The 26760-nt window shown below is 37.4% G+C and overlaps 1 protein-coding gene across 2 annotated transcripts; it reads left to right on the top strand.

The window, feature by feature from the left end:
• The first annotated feature begins 1487 nt into the window (after positions 1 to 1487).
• On the top strand, positions 1488 to 25982 carry tspan34a (tetraspanin 34a). 2 transcript variants are annotated; one of them, XM_063010535.1, is made up of 10 exons: positions 1488 to 1515; positions 14064 to 14141; positions 14583 to 14627; positions 15827 to 16042; positions 17202 to 17276; positions 18099 to 18206; positions 18555 to 18683; positions 23638 to 23730; positions 24758 to 25535; positions 25646 to 25982. In XM_063010535.1, exons 2-9 carry the CDS (start codon positions 14085 to 14087, stop codon positions 24815 to 24817), a joined length of 783 nt encoding a protein of 260 aa, XP_062866605.1. In that variant the 5' UTR covers positions 1488 to 1515; positions 14064 to 14084; the 3' UTR covers positions 24818 to 25535; positions 25646 to 25982. The 2 variants fall into 2 exon arrangements, with proteins under 2 accessions (XP_062866605.1, XP_062866606.1); XM_063010536.1 differs by lacking the exon at positions 14583 to 14627.
• Positions 25983 to 26760: the final 778 nt, after the last annotated feature.

Below are 26760 nucleotides of genomic sequence, written 5' to 3'. Positions count from 1 at the left end.
TTTTGAGCAAAACTGTGCTCTTACCTTGCTAATTGAACCTTCACACTCTGCTCTTACTGGTGCAATGTGCAGTTAATGAAGATTGGCCACCAGACTGGTCCAATTTAGCCATGAAACCTCCCACACTAAAATGACAGGTGTTTCAGTTATTTTGTCCAACCCCTGTATGTAGACAATATTTACTGTATATAGGCCGTATTTACTGTATATATCCAGTATTTACTGTATGTAGACAATATTTACTGTATATAGGCGTATTTACTGTATATATCCAGTATTTACTGTATATAGCCAGTATTAACTGTAGGTAGTCAATATTTACTGCATATAGGCCATATTTACTGTATATAGCCAGTATTTATTGTATGTAGTCAATATTTACTGTATGTAGTCAATATTTACTGTATATAGCCAGTATTTACTGTATGTAGTCAATAGTTACTGTATATAGGCCAAATTTACAGTATGTAGCCAGTATTTACTGCAGGTAGTCTGTATACTGTATTGACAGTTAATTGATCCTAGGTGTTGCCTATCAATAGAGCTCTAACTAAGTTATGATACATTCTTTCTTTGGTAGTAAAATCCAGAAAAATGGGATTTATTATGGTGAAGGATCTGTGACGTTTTTAATTCAAAGGCCCGAGAATCCTGTTAAGTTACATTGCTAGGCACCATCGACTCCAAAAGATATCAGAAAATTATTAGAAGAATTTAATGAACACCATTAAGGACCAAACAACTTAAATAGAAACTATCTAGAAGCTAAAATTAAAATGTTGATAAATGGAAGTTGCACTAGTCATTGCAGGTGTACCAGTATATGCAACAGGTGATTTTTATTATTATTATTGGTAGATTTACACAGTTTTTACCCCATACAATCCTAAACAGATTTCTAAGTTACTTAATTTGTAAGTTTTTAAAGGCTATTTTAGTAACACCTATCAATCAAAAAAAAATTATCCTACTTAGTTGTCTGTTTTCAACTATCTTTTTACTGTTTATTAAACACACACACAGCGGTAAATAAATAATTGCATCCTTTCTTCTTGGCTTTGTTAATGCATGTGGAATAAATAAATATAATTATTTACAATAATTACATTATTACATTGTTACATTAACATTTGAATAGCTTGGAATGAAACACGCAGACTTTATTGCTTCATTAATCTTCTAACTACAGAGTTTTTTTTTTTTACTTTACTGTGGTAAACGAACAGCTTGTCATAGTTTACTACGTGAATTCATTTGAAAAACGTGTGTAATAATTAGTGTTAGTTATTTGTATTTGTTACTTTTACAGATAAGCATACTGGTAATGTTTTCTTTCTGAAATAGAAAAAGGACTGGTCAGTTTTGATGACTCAACATGTAAAAGGTGTGAACTTTGACCACAAAAGTCTGTAAGTCTCATGCTCCTCCCTCTGAAACCAAGATAAAACAGCCATGTAGAATTTTTTACAACAAACAAGGCTCCAACCCAGAACTGGCATAATCACCTGTGAGCAGGTAAGAAACAAATTTAGTCCTACACCCAACATACATTTATTTTATCTCTTTAACCTAAAGGAGCTGTTATATTTTTAACATTTATATTAAATTCTTGGGTGAATTTGTAAATTAAGAAAAAAATAAAAAAACGAACCAAGGCTTGGTCAAGGGCAGATAGCTTATTGTTTGCTTATTGTTTGCTTTGTATCAATCACAATTGTAAATCACAGATAAAAGCGTTCACTAAAAGGCATAAATGTAGGACTAAAATGGTAACATTTTTCAGTCAAGGATAAAGTCACGTCCAAATGAGACAGAATTTAGTACAGTTGCAGAGCTGCCAAAGGTGTAGTGTAGCATAAAAAACCTAAAATATTTATTTATACAACGCCTGCACAAAGTGCTGACCTCAATCCAGTTTAACACCTTTGGGATGAATTGGAAGGTTTCTTTGTAAGCCTAATGAATAATCACAAACAGCTGCAGTTTCAAACATGCCTACAAGCACCAAACTCTGAGCAACATCAGCTACTCTTTGTCTTCTAGTGTGAACGCAAGGTAGGAGGTAGAAGTGGTTAATCACGGGGCCTGGATGGTGGAGTTTTCCAATGATTTAGCCAACCAAAGCCAAGACCTTGGGTTCTCAGGTTCAAATCCCAGGAGGTGCTATCAACCAGGCCAGGCATCCAATCAAGCACAGTTGGCAATGTCTAAGCAAGGGAGGTCAAATGAGCTATATTGCCGCAGCTAAGTTGTGACATCTGTAAGACTCCGCCACTATCAAGGAAATCAGAGAAAGGGAAATTACTAATTATTAGATTGGGAGGAAAAAAGAGAAAACACACAAAAAGCTATGGGGCTAATAAGGACCGTTAGGTTTTTACGAATAGTGGGGCATTAGATATATAGGGCAACGTGCAACGCTTTTCCCATTTACACCTTGTTATTAGTTTTACTTTTTTTTTTTGCTTTAGGAATTGTTTTTTTTGTGACAAGCATTTTTATTAAAAAGCCTTTAATACATTTTTACTTAACTATATAATGTGAGAAACGCATTTCAACATCGGCATCTTTTTGTCTTATTTGTTTTCCTTTTTTTCTTTTAAAATAATTTAATTCAGTATGATTTAAAGATCACCAATTTATTGCTGTATGAATAGAGTAATAAAATATTTTCTAACATCCGCAACCATCTGCAATTCTCTTAAATCAGTTTCAAGGTCAGAGTTTACTGACGTAGAGGAACAAATGGAAAATCCCATATCATGCTTTCAGGAAATATTTAAATAGGTAATATGTAAATAGAAGCTTAATAGTCATGGTCACATGATTCACTGGAAGGGCTGTGGAAGGTTTAATATGCAGCAGTAAAAATGCATCATAATGTACATACATGAAATGTATATACATGAAAGTTATTTATCTGTGCAACTACGACAAAAGCCGTTTACTTTGGATTTTTATAATCTTTCATAGTTTATTTGCATGTTAATTTTTTTAAGAAAACATAAAAAAACAAATTAAAAACACAATCAAAATACATTAAAATAATCTAATAGATTACAAAAAACTACTAGTTTTTTTTGCCATGATTGCCAATTTTAAATGAATTTTGACTAAAATAAAAAAGCACTAATGTGTCTCACAGCGCCACAGTTTTTGTCTTGTTTAAAAAAAAACAAAAAAACACAATGTACATTTAAGCAGGAACAGAATGACCAGGTGCAGATGCAGTTTCATTTTATTAGCAGGTAGTTGTCTTTCCCTTTTTAATGGTTCTACAGAACCTGTATGCAAGTTTCCTGTGGTTAATATAGAGCTGTACAGCAAGAGAAGTGCATAAACACCTTGTTATTTTATGGAAATGCATGAATGCATTAACAAATTCCTTTGTTGTTAAAAATGTTATAAATGTTTTATCATACAGGAGGTAAGGTAGGATAATGTGATACATGTCTGAATTATTACTATGGAAAAATAAAGGATAAATAATGTTGCTTACCTACAAGATGTATCCTATAATCTAATTGGCGTCAGGTGTCCTGTGTAAGCACCACACAAAATAAAAACAGAAATTATGATTTTACAGTAACTGTATGCATGTTTAATGTGGCTACTACAGGGCTGTAAAGCAATAGCAGATCATAAAGTGAAGCTTGGACACCATTATAGCTATCATAAAAAACAAGGCAGCAAGTTGGTTGCTTGATCTAGTTTTGACAATTAACCGACCCAAGTTTATTACGACTGGATTTATAAGCAGTACTTTAATAATGTGTACAATTTAGTCATATGCCATCACTAAGCGTACAGTTGTTCACAGTGATGGAGTAACACTATATTTATTCAGAATTATAGATTGTTATGCAACTAACTACTCATGGTAAATTTATTAAGAATTAAAAGTAATTATACAACTAGGCATTAACATGATAAAGTTAGTTTTAAATGTAACTGCAGCTAGGAATTAACAGTTAATTATTCACGTTTAAAAGTTTCAATAAAACATTTTAGTAATTTAATAATTAGGAGACCATGACGCAATGTTAAAAACTATAACAAAAACTTCCTGTGTCTGCCAGCACTAACAATATGTTCTCTCTTTATCCAGGAACAGAGACTCAGATTCAGTTTTCTGCTATTGTTAGTCTCCTTTTAGTTTTTTTATTGTTTAGCAGAACCTGTATTCAAGTTTCCTGTGGTTATGACACAGTTGTACAGCAAGATGAGATTATTAATAGTAGCTGGAAAACCATGAAAGCAATCAGGAAACACAAGGCTAGTTCTGAAAATAAACTGACCCAGTTTAATCAATTTTTAGCCACATCCTTAACTTCACTAAAAACTAAGACTTTACTAAAAACTAAAAACAGATCATTAAGACAGCTTTCATAAGCAGTAGCTGTAATTATGTGTACACTGCAGTCATGTGCTACTCAGCCAGCCTCAGTTTATCAGTACAGAAGATAAGATAAGCTCACAGTCATGCTCATTGTTTCAGGTGAATTTGCAAATAAACATTTTTTGCATTTGAGCCATATGGACTTGCTGACGAGTTAACAAAATTACTAATTTATTATTTATAGGGCTGTCAAACGATAACATTTTTTAATCGCGATTAATCTCAGAATTTCATATAGTTAATCGCTATTAATCGCATTTTTTAAAAATCTGTGTAAATGTTATAGAAAACAAGGATTTTTAAGTGAAATGTTACAATTAAAATGGTGAACACATTTTATGCTAAATGTACTTATGTTAAAAACTGCTGGGACAAGATAAAACTGTAAGGGAGTTTTATTCACTCACATACTAGGCAGTAATACTATCCAGCAGAGACCCTTGACTTCGTATATATGCAGACATTCCAAGTCTCCCGGAAGTTCCAGGAGTCTCCCGCATATACAGTGTATCACAAAAGTGAGTACACCCCTCACATTTCTGCAAATATTTCATTAGATCTTTTCATGGGACAACACTATAGACATGAAACTTGGATATAACTTAGAGTAGTCAGTGTACAGCTTGTATAGCAGTGTAGATTTACTGTCTTCTGAAAATAACTCAACACACAGCCATTAATGTCTAAATAGCTGGCAACATAAGTGAGTACACCCCACAGTGAACATGTCCAAATTGTGCCCAAATGTGTCGTTGTCCCGCCCTGGTGTCAAGTGTCAAGGTCCCAGGTGTAAATGGGGAGCAGGGCTGTTAAATTTGGTGTTTTGGGTACATATCTCTCATACTGGCCACTGGATATTCAACATGGCACCTCATGGCAAAGAACTCTCTGAGGATGTGAGAAATAGAATTGTTGCTCTCCACAAAGATGTCCTGGGCTATAAGAAGATTGCTAACACCCTGAAACTGAGCTACAGCATGGTGGCCAAGGTCATACAGCGGTTTTCCAGGACAGGTTCCACTCGGAACAGGCTTCGCCAGGGTCGACCAAAGAAGTTGAGTCCACGTGTTCGGCGTCATATCCAGAGGTTGGCTTTAAAAAATAGACACATCAGTGCTGCCAGCATTGCTGCAGAGGTTGAAGACGTGGGAGGTCAGCCTGTCAGTGCTCAGACCATACGCCGCACACTACATCAACTCGGTCTGCATGGTCGTCATCCCAGAAGGAAGCTGACGCACAAGAAAGCCCGCAAACAGTTTGCTGAAGACAAGCAGTCCAAGAACACTGGAATGCCCTGTGGTCTGACGAGACCAAGATAAACTTGTTTGGCTCAGATGGTGTCCAGCATGTGTGGCGGCGCCCTGGTGAGAAGTACCAAGACAACTGTATCTTGCCTACAGTCAAGCATGGTGGTGGTAGCATCATGGTCTTGGGCTGCATGAGTGTTGCTGGCACTGGGGAGCTGCAGTTCATTGAGGGAAACATGAATTCCAACATGTACTGTGACATTCTGAAACAGAGCATGATCCCCTCCCTTCGAAAACTGAGCCTCATGGCAGTTTTCCAACAGGATAACGACCCCAAACACAACCTCCAAGATGACAACTGCCTTGCTGAGGAAGCTGAAGGTAAAGGTGATGGACTAAACCCAATTGAGCACCTGTGGCGCATCCTCAAGTGGAAGGTGGAGGAGTTCAAGGTTCATCCACCAGCTCCGTGATGTCATCATGGAGGAGTGGAAGAGGATTCCAGTAGCAACCTGTGCAGCTCTGGTGAATTCCATGCCCAGGAGGGTTAAGGCAGTGCTGGATAATAATGGTGGTCACACAAAATATTGACACTTTGGGCACAATTTGGACATGTTCACTGTGGGGTGTACTCACTTATGTTGCCAGCCATTTAGACATTAATGGCTGTGTGTTGAGTTATTTTCAGAAGACAGTAAATCTACACTGCTATACAAGTTGTACACTGACTACTCTAAGTTATATCCAAGTTTCATGTCTATAGTGTTGTCCCATGAAAAGATATAATAAAATATTTGCAGAAATGTGAGGGGTGTACTCACTTTTGTGATACACTGTACATAGCGACTCCCTGATGCCCACAAATGAGATAAAATCTCCCGGAATCTAGGAGCACCGAAGAGAGCGCACACACACGCGCAGGCGACACAGACTTTTTTCCCCGGTCGCGTATTAAATCCGTTATCTAATATACAATCTAGCGCACTGTGTAGGGAACATGAATTCATATGTAAAATAATATCTAGTGCACCATGTAGGGAACCTAAATCCCTAAAAAAAATGTTGTGGTCCCGGGGAGGGGGCGTGTCCGGTGTGTATGTGTGTGTGTGTGTGTGTGTGTGTGTGCATGTGTAATCTTCTGGGTACCTCCCGGAAATGAGTTTTTACAGCCTGGGATGTCTGGATGACTCGCAGGGCCAAATAGAATTTGCGTTAACGGCACTATTTTTTTTATCGCGTTAAATTGAGATCGCGTTAATGCGTTATTATCGCGTTAACTTCGACAGCCCTAATTATTTATTTACTTATTAGGATAAAGGTTCTGTTACGGGGCAGTGCCGCCACGTGTTGTGTTTCCCAGGTGTCAGTAACCACCTGGGTAGACTCAAAAGCAAATAGGGAAGTATTGGAGAAAGTGGGATTTCAACCGGGGTCACTGGTGTGGAAGAGCAATGCTCTACCCAGTATTCTATGGGGAGTGTAAGAGTGCTTGTGACTGTAAAAGAAAGAAAAATAATAATAATAATAAACAAAGAAAATACAATGGTAGCAGGACAGAATATACCTGCCCAGACTACAACTGACCACGTAGAGAAAGAAACCAGCCACGGGAGTGTAATAACCACAACTTAAATACTGGGTCTCGAACCCTTGCCGCTGGTGTACTGAATAGCCGAAAGGCTGACGCTCTAACCACTGCGCCACCGGCTGAGCTAACAAAAACGTAGATTCTAGAACTTAGAAAGATCAAAGCCGAAAAAGGCGGGAAAATAGAAACAAAGGATGCCAAACAAATTTAGGACTAACAAAGGAAAACAACCTGGCAAGCTACCCACTGGCCGTTGGGTAGTCTTGTCAGAACTAAGATGGAAACCTCTGCAAAGGTGCGAGGAGGTAACTAAAGAAATAGCTTTTTAATATTTGTCTTTTAAACTTTCTATAAACTACAAAGGAACATAGACAGAGCCAAGAGGGTACTGGTTCCCTACAAGGCGAGAAAAAGAGAAGGCAGTATAAAGGTTCTTTCAAAGAGATATACCAATTACCGGTGAGGTCTGGTTTCTATATGCAAACGCAAGACTCTGCGCCAAGTGAACTGGGCGAAGTCCTTATAAAAGGCATTGCCCAGCTGATATCAATCAAGCTAATTATCACTGGGTGCAGAGCGCGGTCTCCCTCTGGTGGCGGGAAGATGGCAGTGCGGGCGGCCCATTACAGGTTCAAACTAATTGGTTTTAATTTTTTTTATTTCTAAACACATACAATCCTTTATTATTTTATTCTTTTATCTTTAGTAAACACTTTTGAGTTAGCAGTGGCTCCAGCGCCTATCCTACAAATACAACTGGACTACAACGACGTATTAGGGCCACTTTAAAGAAAAAAATGTTTTTAAGTTTCAATTTCAAGAATAAAGTCGTATAAGTTTCAATTTCGAGAATAAAGTTGAAATGATCTTGAGATTAAAGTTGAAATGATTTAGAGATTAAAGTTGAAATTATTTTGAGATTAAAGTCGAAATGATTTTGAGATTAAAGTCAAAATGATTTCGAGAATAAAGTCAAAATACTATGGCCATAGCAACCTCCTTGTGTTAAAATGAGGGATGTTCATGACTTGGTAAAGTTATACTTTCGTATTGGTTTCACAATTAAAGAAATCCCCAATCTCCTGGCACATCAGCACCAGTTTGTTATTAGCGTTAGGACTGTGTTTATTTACAAGAATGTGCGCCACTGGTGCGCTCGGCTTCTGCACCATCGCCAGTACTTCAACCGAGCCTTATGGACTCGTACGATAAACTGAAGCCGTATGGCATCGCTATAAATGGTTGCATTGACGGGTTTAGTCATCATGTCATGTGGATGGAAGCGTACAATATAAACAATGACCCAAAAAAAGTAATTGCGGGTTATTGGATAATCACAGTAACACGCCCTAGAGCAGGGGTGTCAAACTCATTTTCCCCGAGGGCCACATCAGCATTATTGTGGCCCTCAAAGGGCCGATTGTAACGTATCCTGCTGTGATTGCAGTCTGTTGTTTTTCTTGGAGGCCGAATTCTGCATTTATATTGTCCTCCTTTACCACAGACACGGTCTCATAACACAAGAGACGCACCGTTTTCTCTTCCTGAAGCACAAACTTGTTTTCACTTTCATTAAATTTCCTCCTCATGCTTAATTTTCTTAATTATTTTCTTGTACATTTTAGGATTATGTGTAAATATGTGTAACATCATCTACTGGCGGGCTGTGTCACTTTGCAGGTCACAAAATCAGCATGCATTTTGAAAGATGCAGTTTGTTTAGGATTTTACAGTGTATTTTTAAGACAATCATTCTGCCCTCACTAATAGTTTATCCCCCTTTCTCAGCTAGACAGACAGACAGCTCTCTTCAGAATACAGTCGGTTTTATTTGCTTCCCAGCTGTGTGATACACCGTGTGCATCAAAATGAAGTAAAATACAAACAATAAAAACAATAAAGAACTTAATACAGTAAAAGCACACAGCTGTAGTCAAGTGTTACATCTGGTACAATATGAGATTTAACCAAACGTAAAATAGCGCTAACGAGTTAAAATTGTGTGTAAAGATACTAATTGCTATAGTAACGTAACAACTGTATTTAATTACGGTAAATTTGTAACTAAAACGCTGTGATATACTCTTACTATATATACTCTTTACTAACAACTGAGAATATAAACGCCACTACTTACAGACGATGCTTGGGTATTATACTGCAAGATAATTATCTGTATTTATTTATTATTGTTTACATTACTAACTACGCTACCCCGTGTTCTTTTTGCCGTAAAAGTCACATGGCATGCCATGACTACGATGTCACCAGTTAAAGGCTTAAAGGCGCAGGAGTCCCGTTAAATTGTAAGCGCGTCTCTGTAACGACTCGAACCCTGCCCTAGAGGCTGCCCTCAGCGCTTGCGTGCCAATCCAGGTACTGAGACCTGTGCTTTTCTGAACTGACAAGTCTACGACATCTGCAAACTCTTTGGCCATAATATTTCGACTTTATTCTCATAATAATTTCGTCTTTAATCTCAAATAATTTTGACTTTATTCTCATAATCATTTCGACTTTAATCTTGCAATTGAAACTTATACAACTTTTACAGTGGCCCTAATACGCGGTCGCACTACACAGAATACTTCATGACTGACTTCATGGTAATGGCCAGAAAACGAATACACTGTTATAAATATAAAAAAAAAAAAAAAAAAAAAAGAATTTAACCACTTCTGATTTTCTTATCTGATATACTTTTAGTGGATAAATCCATCTTGAATGTACACACAATTTTTTAGTCTTTATGTTTAAATATAAGTAATTTTTTTTTTTTTTTTGCATTTTTCCCAATTTTTCCCCCAAAACATTACATTACTGCAAAGCTGTTGTAGGCAAGTGTTGCTTTCAAATGTTGAGGGTATAAAAATAATTATGAATAATTATAGCTTTTTGCTACGCTACCCCGCTACTTTTTGTAACACTATACATTTGATTTTGATTCATTTCATTTGACAAACCATTTTAATCCCACAACATTACACCAACAGACAGGCTGTACATTTTTAAACAGTTTACATTCTGGAGATTAGCTAGAGCAGCCTTTCTCAACCGGGGTGCCGCGGCACCCTGGGGTGCCGTCTGGCTTCATCATGGGTGCCGTCAAAAATATTCTGATAGCGATGAGTCGTTCGCGAACGATCCGATTCTATAGAACGGCTCTTTAAAATGAACAAAAGGAACCGAGTTGCGCTTCTGGAAGCCGCTATATACTGTATATGTTTATTTCTGCGCAGTTCGGCTGTAATCCACCCAGTCCGCTGCGCATCAGTAGAGGGAATTAATCAGTCATAAGAGCTGTTTATTGTCGAAATTCTAATCCGAAAACGGAGAGCAGAGAGCGAGCGAGACACACACACACACACACAAACACACACACACACACACACACACACACACACACACACACAGAGCGAGAGAGAGAGAGACACTAAACTCAAACTCAAAAAAATCTTTATTGGCATGACAAATAAGGACATTCATATTGCCAATGCAAGTTACAGAGAAAAAATAAAAATAACAATAAGAATACATACAAAACAGTTACATGTGCAAAAATATGAAATAGAATAAAATATTAATAAAAACAGTGCAAAATAATAACAATAAAAATTATATACACACACACACACACACAGAGAAAGCGAGACACACACACACACACACAGAAAGAGAGAGAGACACACACACACACACAGAAAGAGAGAGACACACACACACTCAAACTGATCGTTATTACTACCTCATTACTGTAAATATTATAATTTTATTGTTATTATTTTGCACTGTTTTTATTAATATTTTATTCTATTTCATACTTTTGCACATGTAACTATTTTGTATATATTTGTTCTTTGTCATTGTTATTTTTATTATTTCTCTCTAACTTGCTTTGGCAATACGAATGTCCTTATTTGTCATGCCAATAAAGCTTCTTTTGAGTTTGAGTTGAGAGAGCCGTAACCGAGCTACAGAGAGAACATGCAGAAAAGAAGCAGTGCTCATAGTATAATGACAAATAATTGAGAAATAAACTATAAACTCGTTTAATTATGTTAAATCTGATTCGTTCATGGCTCGAACTGAGCTTTTCGAGTCTAACTTACATCAAGAACAAGTACAGGGAGCGACTGAGGGCTCTGGACCAGGAACTCTGTGTCTGCCTCTCATCCATCCCTGCCAGAATAGGGCGATTGTGTGCATCATCCCAGGCTCAGGTTTCCCCATTAAAAGTAAGTCATGTTTACCCCTCCCTCCCTAAATGACACCTTATGGTGTGTGTGCGTGTGTGTTAGCAGTCCGAGGGATTGCAGAGTAAGTAAGTTTTTTAATACATTTTAGACTGGGGTGACTTGAGATTTTGCATACTTTCAAAGGGTGCCGTGACTGAAAAAAGGTTGAAAAACACTGGGCTAGAGCATATAAGTACATTCACCCTTTGAAAATAATCAAAACAAAACCCAATCATCACCTATTTGGGTTTTAATTTTTAAGGTCTTATTGAAATATTCATCTTACCATATTCTTGGCTTAATATGTCCCGGTAAATTGTTTCATTTATGTTTTTTATTGTTTGAGCTGATTTGATTTCCATGAATGCTTAAGTGTCAATTTTAGGTTGTACATTTGTGCTTCATTTTTATTAGTTTTGCTTGGGTGTAGGAACAGAGCTGTTTTATAATCTAACCAGTTGCAATGAAAAAAATTTTTCTTTGCAGAATGTATAAGAACTTATATATAAGTAATTTAGATAATCAAACTAAATTTTATATAAATATAATTTTATATAAGAATAAAGTTGTAACCTGAGTAATCACAAAATACCACTTTTAAATGTTATTATATTATATGTGTATTGTATTATTAAATGAAAAAAATATCCAACCACTGTCCCTGTCTTGGAAAGGAATTACCTTCAGAATTTAACAGGTTGTGCCACCTTTAAGGGCAACAACTATTAAAACAATCAATGTTACATGTGTCTTTAGGGAAATTTGTTTAGTTCAATATATTTAAAACAATTTGTAGCCTGAACTGTCTATTTAGGGCCCAGCCAAGTTCTTTGATGGTGACATAACTGCAGTACATGGGAAAAAATACATGGACACAAGGATTAAACCCAGGTACCTGGAGCTGTGCCTCTATGGCTTTGAGTTCAGACTACATGTAATTATTTAAGTTATTTCACACTGACAGTATAACCCAGTTTTATTAACAACAATTTAACAACATCCTGAAAGCTGCAACTATGTCTAAAGAAATAAATGAATATACTGTATATCTAATAGACTAAATCTTCTAACATAAAAACTTTATTCACAAATAAAAAGCCAAGACAATATCGAACTTTTTAGCTGGTATATGGGGTTGAAAAAAAAACTTTGTACTGCAGGCTTTTATTTGTGGTCAAGTTTCCCAAAAACGTCATGATGTGAACATTATCTTAAATGGAGAACAGTTTATTTAATGTGCTAACCCTGCTACTACAACCCCAAATCAGAAAAAGTTCTGAACCCCCGTCCCCCCAAAATACAGCGTTTCTCACATTAAGTTGGATTTTTATTTCATTGTAGACGGTATGTACATTTCATGTTTTGTCTGGTCAGCTTTATTTGTTAATATACATCCATTCCTACATTTCAGGCCTGCAACACATTCCAAAAAAGTTGGGACAGTAAAGCATTTACCACTTTCTAATGTTGTCATTACTTTTCTGAACACATTTTAACCATGAGGATACCAAGTGATGAAGTGTTTCAGGTGTCATTTTGTCCCAAACATGCCTTAAGGTGTGCAACAGTATAGGGTTGTCTTTGTCCCATTTTCCGCTTAAAATTTTTCCACACATTTTCTATCTGGCACAATTTAGGACTGCAGGCAGACCAGTCCAGTACCCGCACCCTTTCCTTTCACAGCCATGCCTTTGTAATGTGTGCTGCATGAGGTTTTGCATTGTCTTAATGAAAATGCATGTCCCTGGAAAAAAAATTCGTCTTGAAGGCAGCATATGTTGCTCTAAGATCTCAATGTATCATCACAGAAGTGATTGCCAAGGGATCTCAGAATGACAGAACCTGGATTTGCGCTTTTTGGTGATAACAGTCTGGGTGGTGCTTTCCATTATTTATCCGGAGCACGCAGCATCCATTTGTTTCATACGAGATCTAAAATGATTGTCTGACCACAATACATGTTTCCACTGTATGATGGTCCATCCCAGATGCCTCAGAACACTTCTGAACATGGTTAACATATGTCTTCCTTTTTTGTGCAATAAAGTTGTGGCATTTGTGAAGGTACCTCCATATTTTAGTGCCTGACAAAGGTTTGCCAAAGTAAGCCTTTGTTCATGTAATTTCATCTTATTTCATTTTCATGTTTTCATGTTTTACCACAAACTTTGGATTCCAGCAATAGTAAGTTAGTGAAATTTACTGCTGTGTCACCAAAGCACCCTAGTACATAAGAATAGCAGTGTAGGGCAGCATTATAACATAATTTTCATATGGTATTGTGGATGTTGAAAACATCACACTGAAAAATGGAGAAATGCAAACTTCACACAGAAAGAACCTTGTCTGCCCAGCTAGGCATTCAACCCCAGGTCCTTTTTACTTTAAAGCTACAGCACTACCCACTGCTTCACCATTTTTTCTTGCTAATGTGTTGATCGGTTTACAAAACTGACTGTACTGCAGAATGCTATTAAACAGTGTAAAAAAGGTGTAAATGAATTCTCCTTGATGGAATCATCCTGGATTACAAAACAATCAAAGCCACCTGATTATAAACTTTGCGGTTAATCAGAATTGTTTTGTTTTTTTAGAATCAACATAAATACAGCAAGATGTGCTGTGCAGGGTTTCTGAAGATAATGATGTTCATCTTCAATGGTGTAATCTTTGTAAGTTTAAGCTATTTCTATTCTTTAAAAAAACTTTGATGATTATTTCAGCTTAAAGAAGTGGAAAAAGACAGTTAAATAACAAAATTATTAATATTAATTACTGATATATTTATACAGTGGTGTTAAAGAAAATAGCATTGATTTAAAAAAAACGAATATAGCGCAAAATCATTATAATAACTTTTATTTCCATAAATGCACTTAAAATACTACACTTTCAATTCTAAATCAAAACATTAACAAAATTTAGCCAGTTTGTGTTAATTCTTTACAGAAAGTTAAGAAAAATGAATATTAGGTTGTTAAAAAAAATAGCAGTGCCAGCATTTTTCTTTAAAAACTCAAAAAATTTATCTATAAACTGAAAAAAATGTTTGAGGTTTCACTTTACTTTAAATTACTGAACTAATATTTAGTGGCATAACAATTGTTTCTGAGATCTGTATTGCAGGGAGTCGACCAACTTCTGGCACCTCTGAACAGGTATTCCAGTCCAGGATCATTAGACTACATTCCACAGTTCTTCTGCAATTTTTGGTTTTGCCTCAAAAAAATGCGCTTCAGATGTCAGCCCACAAGTTCTCTATGGGATTGAAGTCAGGGGATTGGGCTGGCTACTCTATTACCTCAATCTTGTTTGTCTGTAACCAAGATGTTTTGGGTCATTGTCATGTTGAAACACCCATTTTAAGGACATTTCTTCTTTGACATAGGGCAACATGATCTCCTCAAGTATTCTGATATATTTAAACTGATCCATGATCCCTCGGATGCGATAAATAGGCGTAACACCATGGTATGAAAAACATCCCCATATCATAATTTTGTACCACCATGCTTTACTGTCTTCGCAAAATATTCCTTGCAAAACTGCAAAAATTAGTAACTTCAATTCCCAAATGATTAAAATATATAATAAAAAAACATGATGTGGCCCAATGGTAAACATTCCTCTGTCCCAGCTTTTTGAGTGTGTTGTGTATTGATTTTATACAACTGGGTGTGGCTAAAATTCCTGAACACGTTTAATACGGGGGTGTCCACATACTGTACTTCTAAGCCCAAATATACTTCTTAAGGTTTTTTATGCAAACACAGGTATTAAATATTTATCATTTAATACCTAATTATAGAGACCAATTATCACACAAATAGCTAATAAAAGGCTATAAACATAATGCTGTATGTACCATATTATGCAAGTCCTTGTGACTGAAATCAGACTAACTAAAGAAAGCAAGTCACACAGAACAAGCAGTATAACACAAAGTGACTAAAACTGCCAAACTCCTGAACTCAACAATTAAAAATGCATAAAGTGTATAGAGCAACAGATGGGCAACAGTTAGTAATTGTATACCCAAAAGATCAATCTGTATGGTAGGTGGGTTAGGCGTTACTAATAAAATAATCAAAAATGCATAGGTGTACCTAATAAAGAGTTTGGTGAGTCTACATGTCAAAAGTGTATGTAAATTTTGACTCCTATTGTAGGGTCATGTGTTTTATCAGTATTATATACTTTATTTTTTACAGTCCTTTTGTAATTTTTTTAACATCTTACTGTCTCATGCACTGGTGTTAAAGACTTACCACATAGTTCCCCATTTTAAACATCACCAATAAAAAGTGGTAGATTTTTTTGTGTAATTTTCTCTGTTTCTTTCTCACTCTAAATTCAGTTGGCAGGAGGTACCATCCTGGGCGTTGGGATCTGGGTGACAGTAGACAGCAGTTCTATAGTTGGTGTATTATCTCAGATTAAGGATGCGCCACCTGAGTTAGCACAGCTAGCTAACGTTGGCTACTTGCTAATCGCTGTGGGGTCTATCCTTGCTCTCATGGGGTTCCTGGGCTGCTGTGGAGCTGTAACTGAGAGCAAGTGCATGCTTCTGACTGTAGGTAACAATGACATTGTTACACTGCCCAAGCGTTTTTAAAGCCATGAGTTAGACTAAACAGGAAGATTCATGTTATAATGATGCATTTGAGAAGGTTGCCTAGCATTATTTTTGGGCTCTAAATAAGACAGGGGTTCACAATCTATTTTTTTCACTTTACTGATTTTCCAGATTTTCAAGTTTACTGTTTTTCTTAAATTATTACATGTTTAAAGCAGTAATGAAAGATCACCAAGAGCAATGAAACTTTAGTTTTTTGGTCAGCTATCCAGTAGTGCCACCTACTAGCCGGGCCATAATGTTCCAATATGTGTGGTGTCAAAATTGTTGGAAATGTCCAGATGAGCCAAACACATTATGACACCCCACCAAATAAATAAATAAATAAATAAGTAAATAAATAAATCAAATTTGCATAACAATTGTACATGCCACCCCTACGCTGCCTAAGGGGGATGCAGACTAGCACTAGGTTCCCTTCCAAATCTTGTGAAGCCCCTGCCAAACTTCTTTACACCAGTCAGTGGGAGATTCTTACAAAGAAACATACCATGTACAGAAAATCATGCTATGACCTAAGTGTTCCTCCACTACCTGTGCTAATAGTTTGGCAGGATACCAAAAATCCAAATGGGAAGAAATCTTACTTCTCAGTCAAAATGAATTGTGACCATTAGTGCCCAGCAAACCCAGTGAAACAGCTGAGATTCTAATAAGAGAGGTCAAACTTTCCGCTGTGGTGGGCTAGCATAATAAACTGCTGCACACCAGAGTACATTTTTACCAATTTTTATACGATTTTTTAAATTACTATTTTGGAAACCTTTAATTTTTTTTGACTTGTCAATGACCCGTAGTATAGGTCAGTCTGGGACTGGTAGAATTTAGACAGAAACAGTTAATTGTTGGGGTGAAGCTAGTAATTTCTCTATGCGAAGTAAGGCGTGGCAGTTACACACTCAAGGGCAACTTATTAAATGAGCTGCTGTTTATTTAACAACACAAATTTTGCTCTGGTGATCACCACAAATATTAAATTTGTGCATTAAATATTTCATCCTTCTCTCAATAAGTTTGAAATGCCTTCTTAAGTGAAAAAAATAAGATTATGAAATTTGTTGTAATTTACCTTCTGTTCTTTCTCTTGTTTCTTTAGTTCTTTATCATCGTGCTAATCATCTTCATTGCTGAGGTGGCCGGGGCCATTGTGGTGCTAGTGTTCAAGCCCTTGGTAAACACAAACCTAAACCATTTGATCAGATTAACTTCAATTCAGGATAAAGATGCAATGAATAAGTGTTAAAAGTGAAACACAGTAGTAAACATGCTCCTGTATTCTTTACAGAGTATTACAGAAATTATGTTAAAAATTAAAGCCTATTTATTAACAACAGAAAAAGTGAATAAGATGAAACATTATTGTGTTTGTGTACTATTTTAATTTAACACAGGTCGAAGATACTTTACAAATTAGTGCATTTAGTTTTGAGTAGGTGTTTACATGTTACAAATGTCTAACATTTAAAATTATGAACAGTGGTCTGTATTAGACAACAAAAACTGACTTTTTAATTGTTTTTCCATTAATTAGATGTTGTTTTTGCAGATGTTCAGGTCCAAAGGGTTTTCTTTTCTTAACAATACGGCCATATGTAATAGTTTAACTTCATTTTTGCTTTTGCAAATACATTTAAATAAACTAAGAAACTACTTAAAACTACTTCCCACAAATACAATTAATATAAATAATATTACTTAAATTGTAACTGAGCTGATAAAACCTGTTGCTGGTGCTGACTTCACTAGTGTCTAATATTTAGGGCAGTGATAGCTCACTGGTTAAGGTACTGGACTAGTAAACAGAAGGTTGCCGGTTCAAGCCCCGCCACCACCAAGTTGCCACTGTTGGGTCCCTGAGCAAGGCCCTTAACCCTCAGTTGCTCATTGTGTAAGTCGCTTTGGATAAAAGCGTCTGCTAAATGCTGAAAATGTAAATGTAATATTTCAGTGTGCAACGTCAAATTAATAAAGTCTCCTTGTGTTTCTTCTGCAGGCAGATGAACTATTGACCAGTTTGAATCAGAAATTTGTGGAAAATATTAAGTCAGATTATGGACAAGATGACAGCTTTACGACTGTGCTGAATAACACAATGATTCAGGTAAAAGCATATATTGATTCACAGAGCTTCTATAGGTGACACTGTTCATTCAACAGAATTTTACTTTACCATGGGCTTGAAGGCTGCTGTGCAAAAATAATGTTGCTAAAACTGCATGTGAATAAACTGCATGTTGCAGTTTGTAAGCAATGTTGATTGTAAGCTTAGGTTTAATGGTACATCCAGCAAAAAGCTGTGTAAAATCTAAAAGGCTTAAATACTGCAGTAAGCGACAATATGTGCCTCACAGTGAACAAAGCACAAAACGCTTAGCATGTAAAATAAACCTGCATAATTGTGTGTGTTTGTGTGTGTGTGTAAGAAGTATAACAGTGTCTGTATTTTTAGCTAAAATGTTGCGGATACAACAACTACACCGACTTTGATGGATCCCCATTTGTAGAGTCTACCAAAAATTACCCCCCAACCTGTTGTGGAAAGACTTCATTATGTGATTCAGCTGAAGCAGAGGCAAAGGTAACTATCTCTTTCACTCTCTAAACAATTTCTTCTGGACACTTACAGTCCTGGCTGGAAAGTTACAGAAACCTTTCAGCATTTGCTAACAAATATATAGTATACAGTATGTACAGATACCACAAGCATGATTTTGACATGCTTTCCTTTACTGAGGGATTTCCTTAAAATTCAGTTATGGGGTTCATGGGTGGGACAGCAGTCTATTGAACTAAACAATTACTAACCGTAGTAATTGTAGCCATAGCCTAGTGGTTAGGGTACTGGATTAGTAATCAGAAGGTCGCTGGTTCAAGCCCCACCACTGCCAGGTTGCTGCTGTAGGGCCCTTGAGCAAGGCCCTTAACCCTCAATTGCTCAGATTGTATACTGTAATAGCACGGTAAGTCGCTTTGGGTAAAGATGTCTGCTAAAATGCTGAAAATGTAAATGTAAAATGTAAACTAACAAGCCTACCTGGGTTTCAGTGGTGCTACTGGCCTGGTCGGGCACTTTACAAAAACATCTGGCCTGTGTCTGAGGAAGAGAGGGCCGGATGGTTTATCGCCTCACTGCCACTAAAAAGCGACACCTGTGTCTGCAAGAGTGGTAAAAATACTCCTAGAATGTTCCTCTGTTCATGTTACAGCTCTGTGTGAATCTGCAACTGACTGGCTAAAAGAGGAACCTAATGATTTCACATATGTTGGAGGTGGCGTGCGCTAGTTTTTGGTCGCCCTTACCAGCATAAATATTGTGCACTCCATAAGGTATAGGTTGACAAGACAGTAATGGAGGTGGTCATGTCTAAATTAAAAAAAAATGTAAATGTCAGTTGTTATTAGTAGCTGCCAATTGAAATTCTGCTTTAATACATAATCTATATTTACACTTGCTATGCCGGCAGCACAGATACAAAATTAACATTAAATCTCAACTTACCTGCCCTGTCATTAATGTAACCAAAGTGTAAAACATGACATTAAAATCCTAAAATAAAACAAACACTTGCTATGCTGGCGGATAAATACATTTTCTGGGTGGCTCATTTGGACTATGAAAATAGTCCAGGAAAGACAATCTTGCAATCTTTAATAACATTACAATTATTTTTTGTAAACAACATGTACAAAAAAACTCAAACTAAAGATCTCATGAGAGGCTTTGTGGTCATTTTAGCTATATATATATATATATATATATACATATATATATATATATATATATATATATATATATATATGTATATATATATATTAGGGCTGTCAAACGATTAAAAATTTTTATCGCGATTAATCTCAGAATTTTACATAGTTAATCGCGATTAATCGCATTTAAAAAAATCTGTGTAAATGTTATAGAAAACAAGGATTTTTAAGGGAAATGTTACAATTAAAATGGTGAACATATTTTATGCTAAATGTACTGATGTTAAAAACTGCTGGGACAAGAGAAAACTGTAAGGGAGTTTTATTCACTCACATATTAGGCAGTAATACTATCCAGCAGAGACCCTTGACTTCGTACATATGTCAGATGCGTAGTTATTGTAACAGACTTTTCTGTGGTTGTATCTTGACGATGGTTTGATGGACGTTTCTACACGAAGTGAGTGTGTTTTCACTAGGGATGCATCGATACCATTTTTTTCCCAACCGAGAACGAGTACATGTATTTTTGTACTCGCCGATACCTATTTAGAATGATGCAATCTGGAGCATTATGGAATAGTTTAGTTTTTAGTGTAAAATAGTGCAGTGGAACAGTTGCTTGCCATCACTAATTGTAAAAAAAAAACACCGCACAGACATCATTGAGAAAGCTTCTGACAAGCTAACGTTAACGTTCATTAATAAACGCACGTAATTAACGTTGTGCACATCATACATGCGATGCGATTCTGCTGATTGAAATATTTACTTTAAAAAGATAATACAGTCCGATCCCATCTGAGCCGATTCTATCAGCACGTTCGTGGTTCACCTCGGTAAATCGTAAACGACTCTGAGTCGACTCCCGCTCTGTGGTAATAACCAGTATAATTAAGCCTGAGCTTTATAAGGTAAGCGAGTCACACAGAATGTTCTGTAGTATTTGGTGTTTATTTACAACCGCATCATTTATTATAACAGTAAACACGGAGAGATGACTGAGAAAAGAAACTTACGCTGCGCTTACAATGAATCGATTCTTGAATCACTTGTATCGACACTGTGAACAGAGAATTGAACACAAACAGCGGTCGCTGCTTTTGTAACCGGTTTATCTTCGCTGTTAGCTCTATTTTTAAGGGTTTTTTTTGTCAAACGGAACTAAATAACATTAAACGTGCGTGTGAGCGTGGTCAGTGAGAATAATTCAATCTGTCTCCCGTGGGTGAAAAATGAATTGCTTTAGTTTTAGAAGTGAAAAAATCTCGTAATGTAATTAGTGCGTTAATGGCACTATTTTTTTTAATCTCGTTAAATTGAGATTGCGTTAATGCGTTATTATCGCGTTAACTTCGACAGCCCTAATATATATATATATACAGTGTATCACAAAAGTGAGTACACCCCTCACATTTCTGCAGATATTTAAGTATATATTTTCATGGGACAACACTGACAAAATGACACTTTGACACAATGAAAAGTAGTCTGTGTGCAGCTTATATAACAGTGTAAATTTATTCTTCCCTCAAAATAACTCAATATACAGCCATTAATGTCTAAACCACCGGCAACAAAAGTGAGTACACCCCTAAGAGACTACACCCCTAAATGTCCAAATTGAGCACTGCTTGTCATTTTCCCTCCAAAATGTCATGTGATTTGTTAGTGTTACTAGGTCTCAGGTGTGCATAGGGAGCAGGTGTGTTCAAGTTTAGTAGTACAGCTCTCACACTCTCTCATACTGGTCACTGAAAGTTCCAACATGGCACCTCATGGCAAAGAACTCTCTGAGGATCTTAAAAGACGAATTGTTGCGCTACATGAAGATGGCCAAGGCTACAAGAACATTGCCAACACCCTGAAACTGAGCTGCAGCACAGTGGCCAAGATCATCCAGCGTTTTAAAAGAGCAGGGTCCACTCAGAACAGACCTCGCATTGGTCGTCCAAAGAAGCTGAGTGCACGTGCTCAGCGTCACATCCAACTGCTGTCTTTGAAAGATAGGCGCAGGAGTGCTGTCAGCATTGCTGCAGAGATTGAAAAGGTGGGGGGTCAGCCTGTCAGTGCTCAGACCATACGCCGCACACTACATCAAATTGGTCTGCATGGCTGTCACCCCAGAAGGAAGCCTCTTCTGAAGTCTCTACACAAGAAAGCCCGCAAACAGATTGCTGAAGACATGTCAACAAAGGACATGGATTACTGGAACCATGTCCTATGGTCTGATGAGACCAAGATTAATTTGTTTGGTTCAGATGGTCTCAAGCATGTGTGGCGGCAATCAGGTGAGGAGTACAAAGATAAGTGTGTCATGCCTACAGTCGAGCATGGTGGTGGGAATGCCATGGTCTGGGGCTGCATGAGTGCAGCAGGTGTTGGGGAGTTACATTTCATTGAGGGACACATGAACTCCAATATGTACTGTGAAATACTGAAGCAGAGCATGATCCCCTCCCTCCGGAAACTGGGTCGCAGGGCAGTGTTCCAGCATGATAATGACCCCAAACACACCTCTAAGACGACCACTGCTTTATTGAAGAGGCTGAGGGTAAAGGTGATGGACTGGCCAAGCATGTCTCCAGACCTAAACCCAAAAGAACATCTTTGGGGCATCCTCAAGCGGAAGGTGGAGGAGCGCAAAGTCTCGAATATCCGCCAGCTCCGTGATGTCGTCATGGAGGAGTGGAAAAGCATTCCAGTGGCAACCTGTGAAGCTCTGGTAAACTCCATGCCCAGGAGAGTTAAGGCAGTTCTGGGAAATAATGGTGGCCACACAAAATATTGACACTTCAGGAACTTTCACTAAGGGGTGTACTCACTTTTGTTGCCGGTGGTTTAGACATTAATGGCTGTATATTGAGTTATTTTGAGGGAAGAATAAATTTACACTGTTATATAAGCTGCACACAGACTACTTTTCATTGTGTCAAAGTGTCATTTTGTCAATGTTGTCCCATGAAAAGATATACTTAAATATCTGCAGAAATGTGAGGGGTGTACTCACTTTTGTGATACACTGTATATATATACATATTGTGTAAGTGGGTGTATGCACGTGCGTTTGTGAGTGCATGTACTGTATGTCTATGTATACATGTGTGTATTGTGTTTGCAGTGTGCATGTTTTAGTATTAGTGTATGTGTGTGTGAGTTTGTGTATGTGTATGCATGTGTGAGTGTGTAAGTTAGTGTATATACAGTATGTGTAAGTGTGTCAATGAGTGTGTAATGTATGTATGTATGAGTGTGTGTGTATGTGTGTGCATACACACAGTCTAGCACAGCGATTTTCAACCTTTCTGGACATGTGCACCCTTTCGTGTGCTGACCTTGAACTAAAATTTCCTTAAATGTCGCTTCGATTTTCTGATGCAAATAGCATAAGCTGTATTTGAATGCTGCTTCTGCCAAAATATCAACTGATATGGAGAATATGTTCAAGGTGCAAATACCTGGTGTATCATAATTTCACATTAGTGCTAAAAATCCATTTATTTATTTATTTAGTAGCATAACTTTATTTTGCTCAGGGATTAAGGTATTGGACTAGTGATCAGAAGTCTGCTCGTGCCCCACCACAAGCAAGTTGCCACTGCTGGGCCCCTGAGCAAAGCCCTTAACTGTCAATTGCTCAAATTGTATTCAGTCATGACTGTTAAGTTGCTTTGTATAAAAGCGTCCACTAAATGCTGCAAATGTAAACAAAGTGTTATGCTACAAAAAGATCCAGTTAATCTATCCAGGAACTTTTGTCAATTTGTATGCTAGAATATTTATAAACAAGCTGTTCATGTATGGTTTATGTACCATTTTCTTGACAGGATGTTCAGGGCTGTTTTAATGCTCTGGTAAAACTGATTGAAGATAATGCTGTCTTGCTGGGAGGCGTGGCTCTTGGAATTGCCGCTCTAGAGGTATCCAACCACTGATTATAAATACACACTGCTACTGACTGGGAAGTGATTAAATTACAATTACAAACACAACATATGCTGCTATTTAGAAGACATAGTTTTAAGAGACGTCCCTGTTTGAGGGCCTGAGGGCCAGGCAATAGCATCAATGCTTTCCCAGTGCCCACTGCACCAGCAGAAGGTCTGACAGTGGCTCTGAGGATTTCATACCAGTACCTAAAAGCAGTCACAACTGCACACATCAAACTAGAGGACATCAAGCCTTAATTTCACTTTCAAGGAGTCTGTTTCAGACAGTTTGGTCTGAAACATTCACACCAGTAGCCAGCTAGAGGTCATTTTGTAGGAATCTGGCAGTGCTCCACCTGTTTGTCCTTGCACAAAGAAGCAAATGTATAACAACCCCTGTTCTGGTATCTCATCCAATCTCTGTACTGAGACACAGCAAACCTTTTTGTGACAGCATGTATAGATGTGCCATTCCAGAGGAGCCTGTTCCACTTAGTGACCAGGACACTAGCAAAACTAGGAGACAGGATACCAATCTATCAAGGGCCCTCAGCTACCCTTCAGACAGCCAATAATATCTGTATGTAGACACCCAGCTCGCTGGCCAACTGCTGGTGATTTGAACCCTAGAAACCAGCAGTAGTGGGCTAGAGTAATTTACCACTGCACCACCCAAGTGCCCAACAAGTTAATTACTTGAAACATAAAAGATTTTGTCTTTATACAGTTTTAAATAAATACAGGTGAAATAAAAAAAGAATTTGCAAATCAATTATGCATTTTGATTTACATTTTATCTTGTCAAAAAGTTTTTGAAATTGGGTTTTTATATATAAATCATAGACACTTTTCACATAGATAAAGTTTGTAGTTGTTGTTGTGAACAATGACAGTCATTTAAATTATTTAATAGTCTTTGGTAGTCTTTTTCTATTGACAGACAAGAGAGTGGAGAGGTCTGACAAACTGTACACTGTTAGTTTTTTTTCTCGTCTAATTTTTCTACCTTATTTTTCAGATTGCTGCGATGGTGGTCTCAATGACCCTGTACAATAATGTGGGGAAACAACTGCACTGATGTTCACATTTCATCTCTTTCACTTTGGCTAAAAGCACCTGCTGTTGACAACACAGCTGCAAATTTCATAAGCACATACTCTCATGAGCACACTTATATAATCATTTTAAATCAATAATATTTGATTGATAATAATGATTTGGTAACATGTAGTTCAGTTCTTTTCTGAAATTAACTTGTTTAGGATTTTTAGGAAAAAATAGTAAGACAAAATCTTTGGAAATTAATATTTTATAATACATTGATGTTCAAGATCATTAAAATGTTTTCTTATTTTTGAGCGTTCATAATAACTGTCAGAAGCATACTACAGAGACAAAACAATGACACACAACTGCTAGTTTCTTCACATAAATTCTGTTATAATCCGCTCTTACCTTGTTACTTTCGTTTTCTATGGTTATATTTTCATTTGTATTTTCCGCTTGTGTACTTTGTTAGTTCTGTTATCCTCCGTTTTATTTTTCGTTAAAGTTTATTTCGGACTTTCGCTTTTTGTTCTTGTTAGATATGTGTGTGTGTTTTTGCCTGCCCGGCTTCCTTCTCCCCCCAGCGGCTTGGAGCGGTACTGTCCCCAGAAATTGCAGTGGAAGCCAGCCAATGGATCGCTGGAGGGCGGACCTCACTCACCTGTGCCTCATTTTCCATCTAATCAGCTACCGCTTATAAACGCCGGCTTTTTCACCACCCGTCGCCAGATTGTCTGCTTGTCACCGCGGTACAGAGACACCTGACTCCTGAGCTGATCTCTCTTTTTTGAAGGACATTATCTTGTTGCCGTTCAAACTATTTTTCAACGTTGTTGTTTTTCTTCCCTGTTGATTCTAGCCCAGCGATCCATTCATCATCTGGTTTCCCTGTTGGTTCCTGGACTTGGCTCCTAGCCCCTGTGACCCTGGTTCATCTTCCACTACCACCCCTGCACTCCTGTTGGTTCCTGGACTTGGCTCCTAGCTCCTGTGACCCTGGTTCTTCTCCCACTGCCACTGCTTGTTCCGCCTAAGCTCTGGACAGTGTTGAACACCAACCCCTCTTGTTCCTGGACTCAGATCATAGCTCCTCTTTACCCACAGTATTGCTCCAGCCGCTTTAGTGTCCTCTGTTTGGACCTATCACCATTTCCCCTGTTTGTCTGAATCTCAATAAATATTCATTGTCAACTTGAGTTCTCGCTCCTTTTTGTGCATCCATACTTGGGTTCCCCTACGTTATGGGTTTTCTCAAACCCCCATTTCATAACAGATTCAGTATAAAAGTACTACTCAAATATTCTTATATAAACCCTCTTTATTGTACCTTTCATATACGTTGTAAATACAAAGTTTTTGTTTGTTAGAATTTATGATGTTTGTGTGAAATTGGCTTGTATAGGCTTACTTTTCCCAAACCTTTTAATTGATTAATTTTGTGTGGTGTTAGGATGAATCTTTTGGTTCAAACAGGTCCTGAAGAAAGCAGTCGGGAAGTCCAGAAAGTACTCTTTAAAACACTTTATTAAGTGTAAAAATGATCTGTGAATATATATCAGAGCTAAGCCGACCGGCGCTCCTTACTCCTGCAGTCTAGAAAAACCACGTAAGAAAGAGGCCGAGCCTTTCTCCCCGCCAGTTTTTAAACTCAGCTAGGCTCCTCCTCCTTTACTGCTGGTGGAGCCAATGAAGTGTGCTAAAGAGGCCCAGGCTCCGCCCTCTGCCAAGAGATTATGGCAGCCGCCATTTTGAATAGACCATGTGGGGGACATGCGGCATGCATGTCGTAAAGCTTGGAAAATGCCGTAAAACTTCCCATATTAAATGTACATTTTTATGTTCCGAAAAACCTAACATCCCCCCTTGAAAGCATCTTAATGCTTTCACAATAACTTTTAACTATAGGTTAGGTGTTTTCTAGATTCCAGGAGATAAGGATAGCCGTCAGCAACCCCCCAATTTAACCCCTTCTGA

The sequence above is a fragment of the Trichomycterus rosablanca genome, chromosome 15 (assembly GCF_030014385.1).
Source record: "Trichomycterus rosablanca isolate fTriRos1 chromosome 15, fTriRos1.hap1, whole genome shotgun sequence".
Taxonomy (NCBI): domain Eukaryota; kingdom Metazoa; phylum Chordata; class Actinopteri; order Siluriformes; family Trichomycteridae; genus Trichomycterus; species Trichomycterus rosablanca.
The sequence above is the reverse complement of the archived record's forward strand: the minus strand, read 5'-3'. Positions and strand labels throughout refer to the sequence as shown.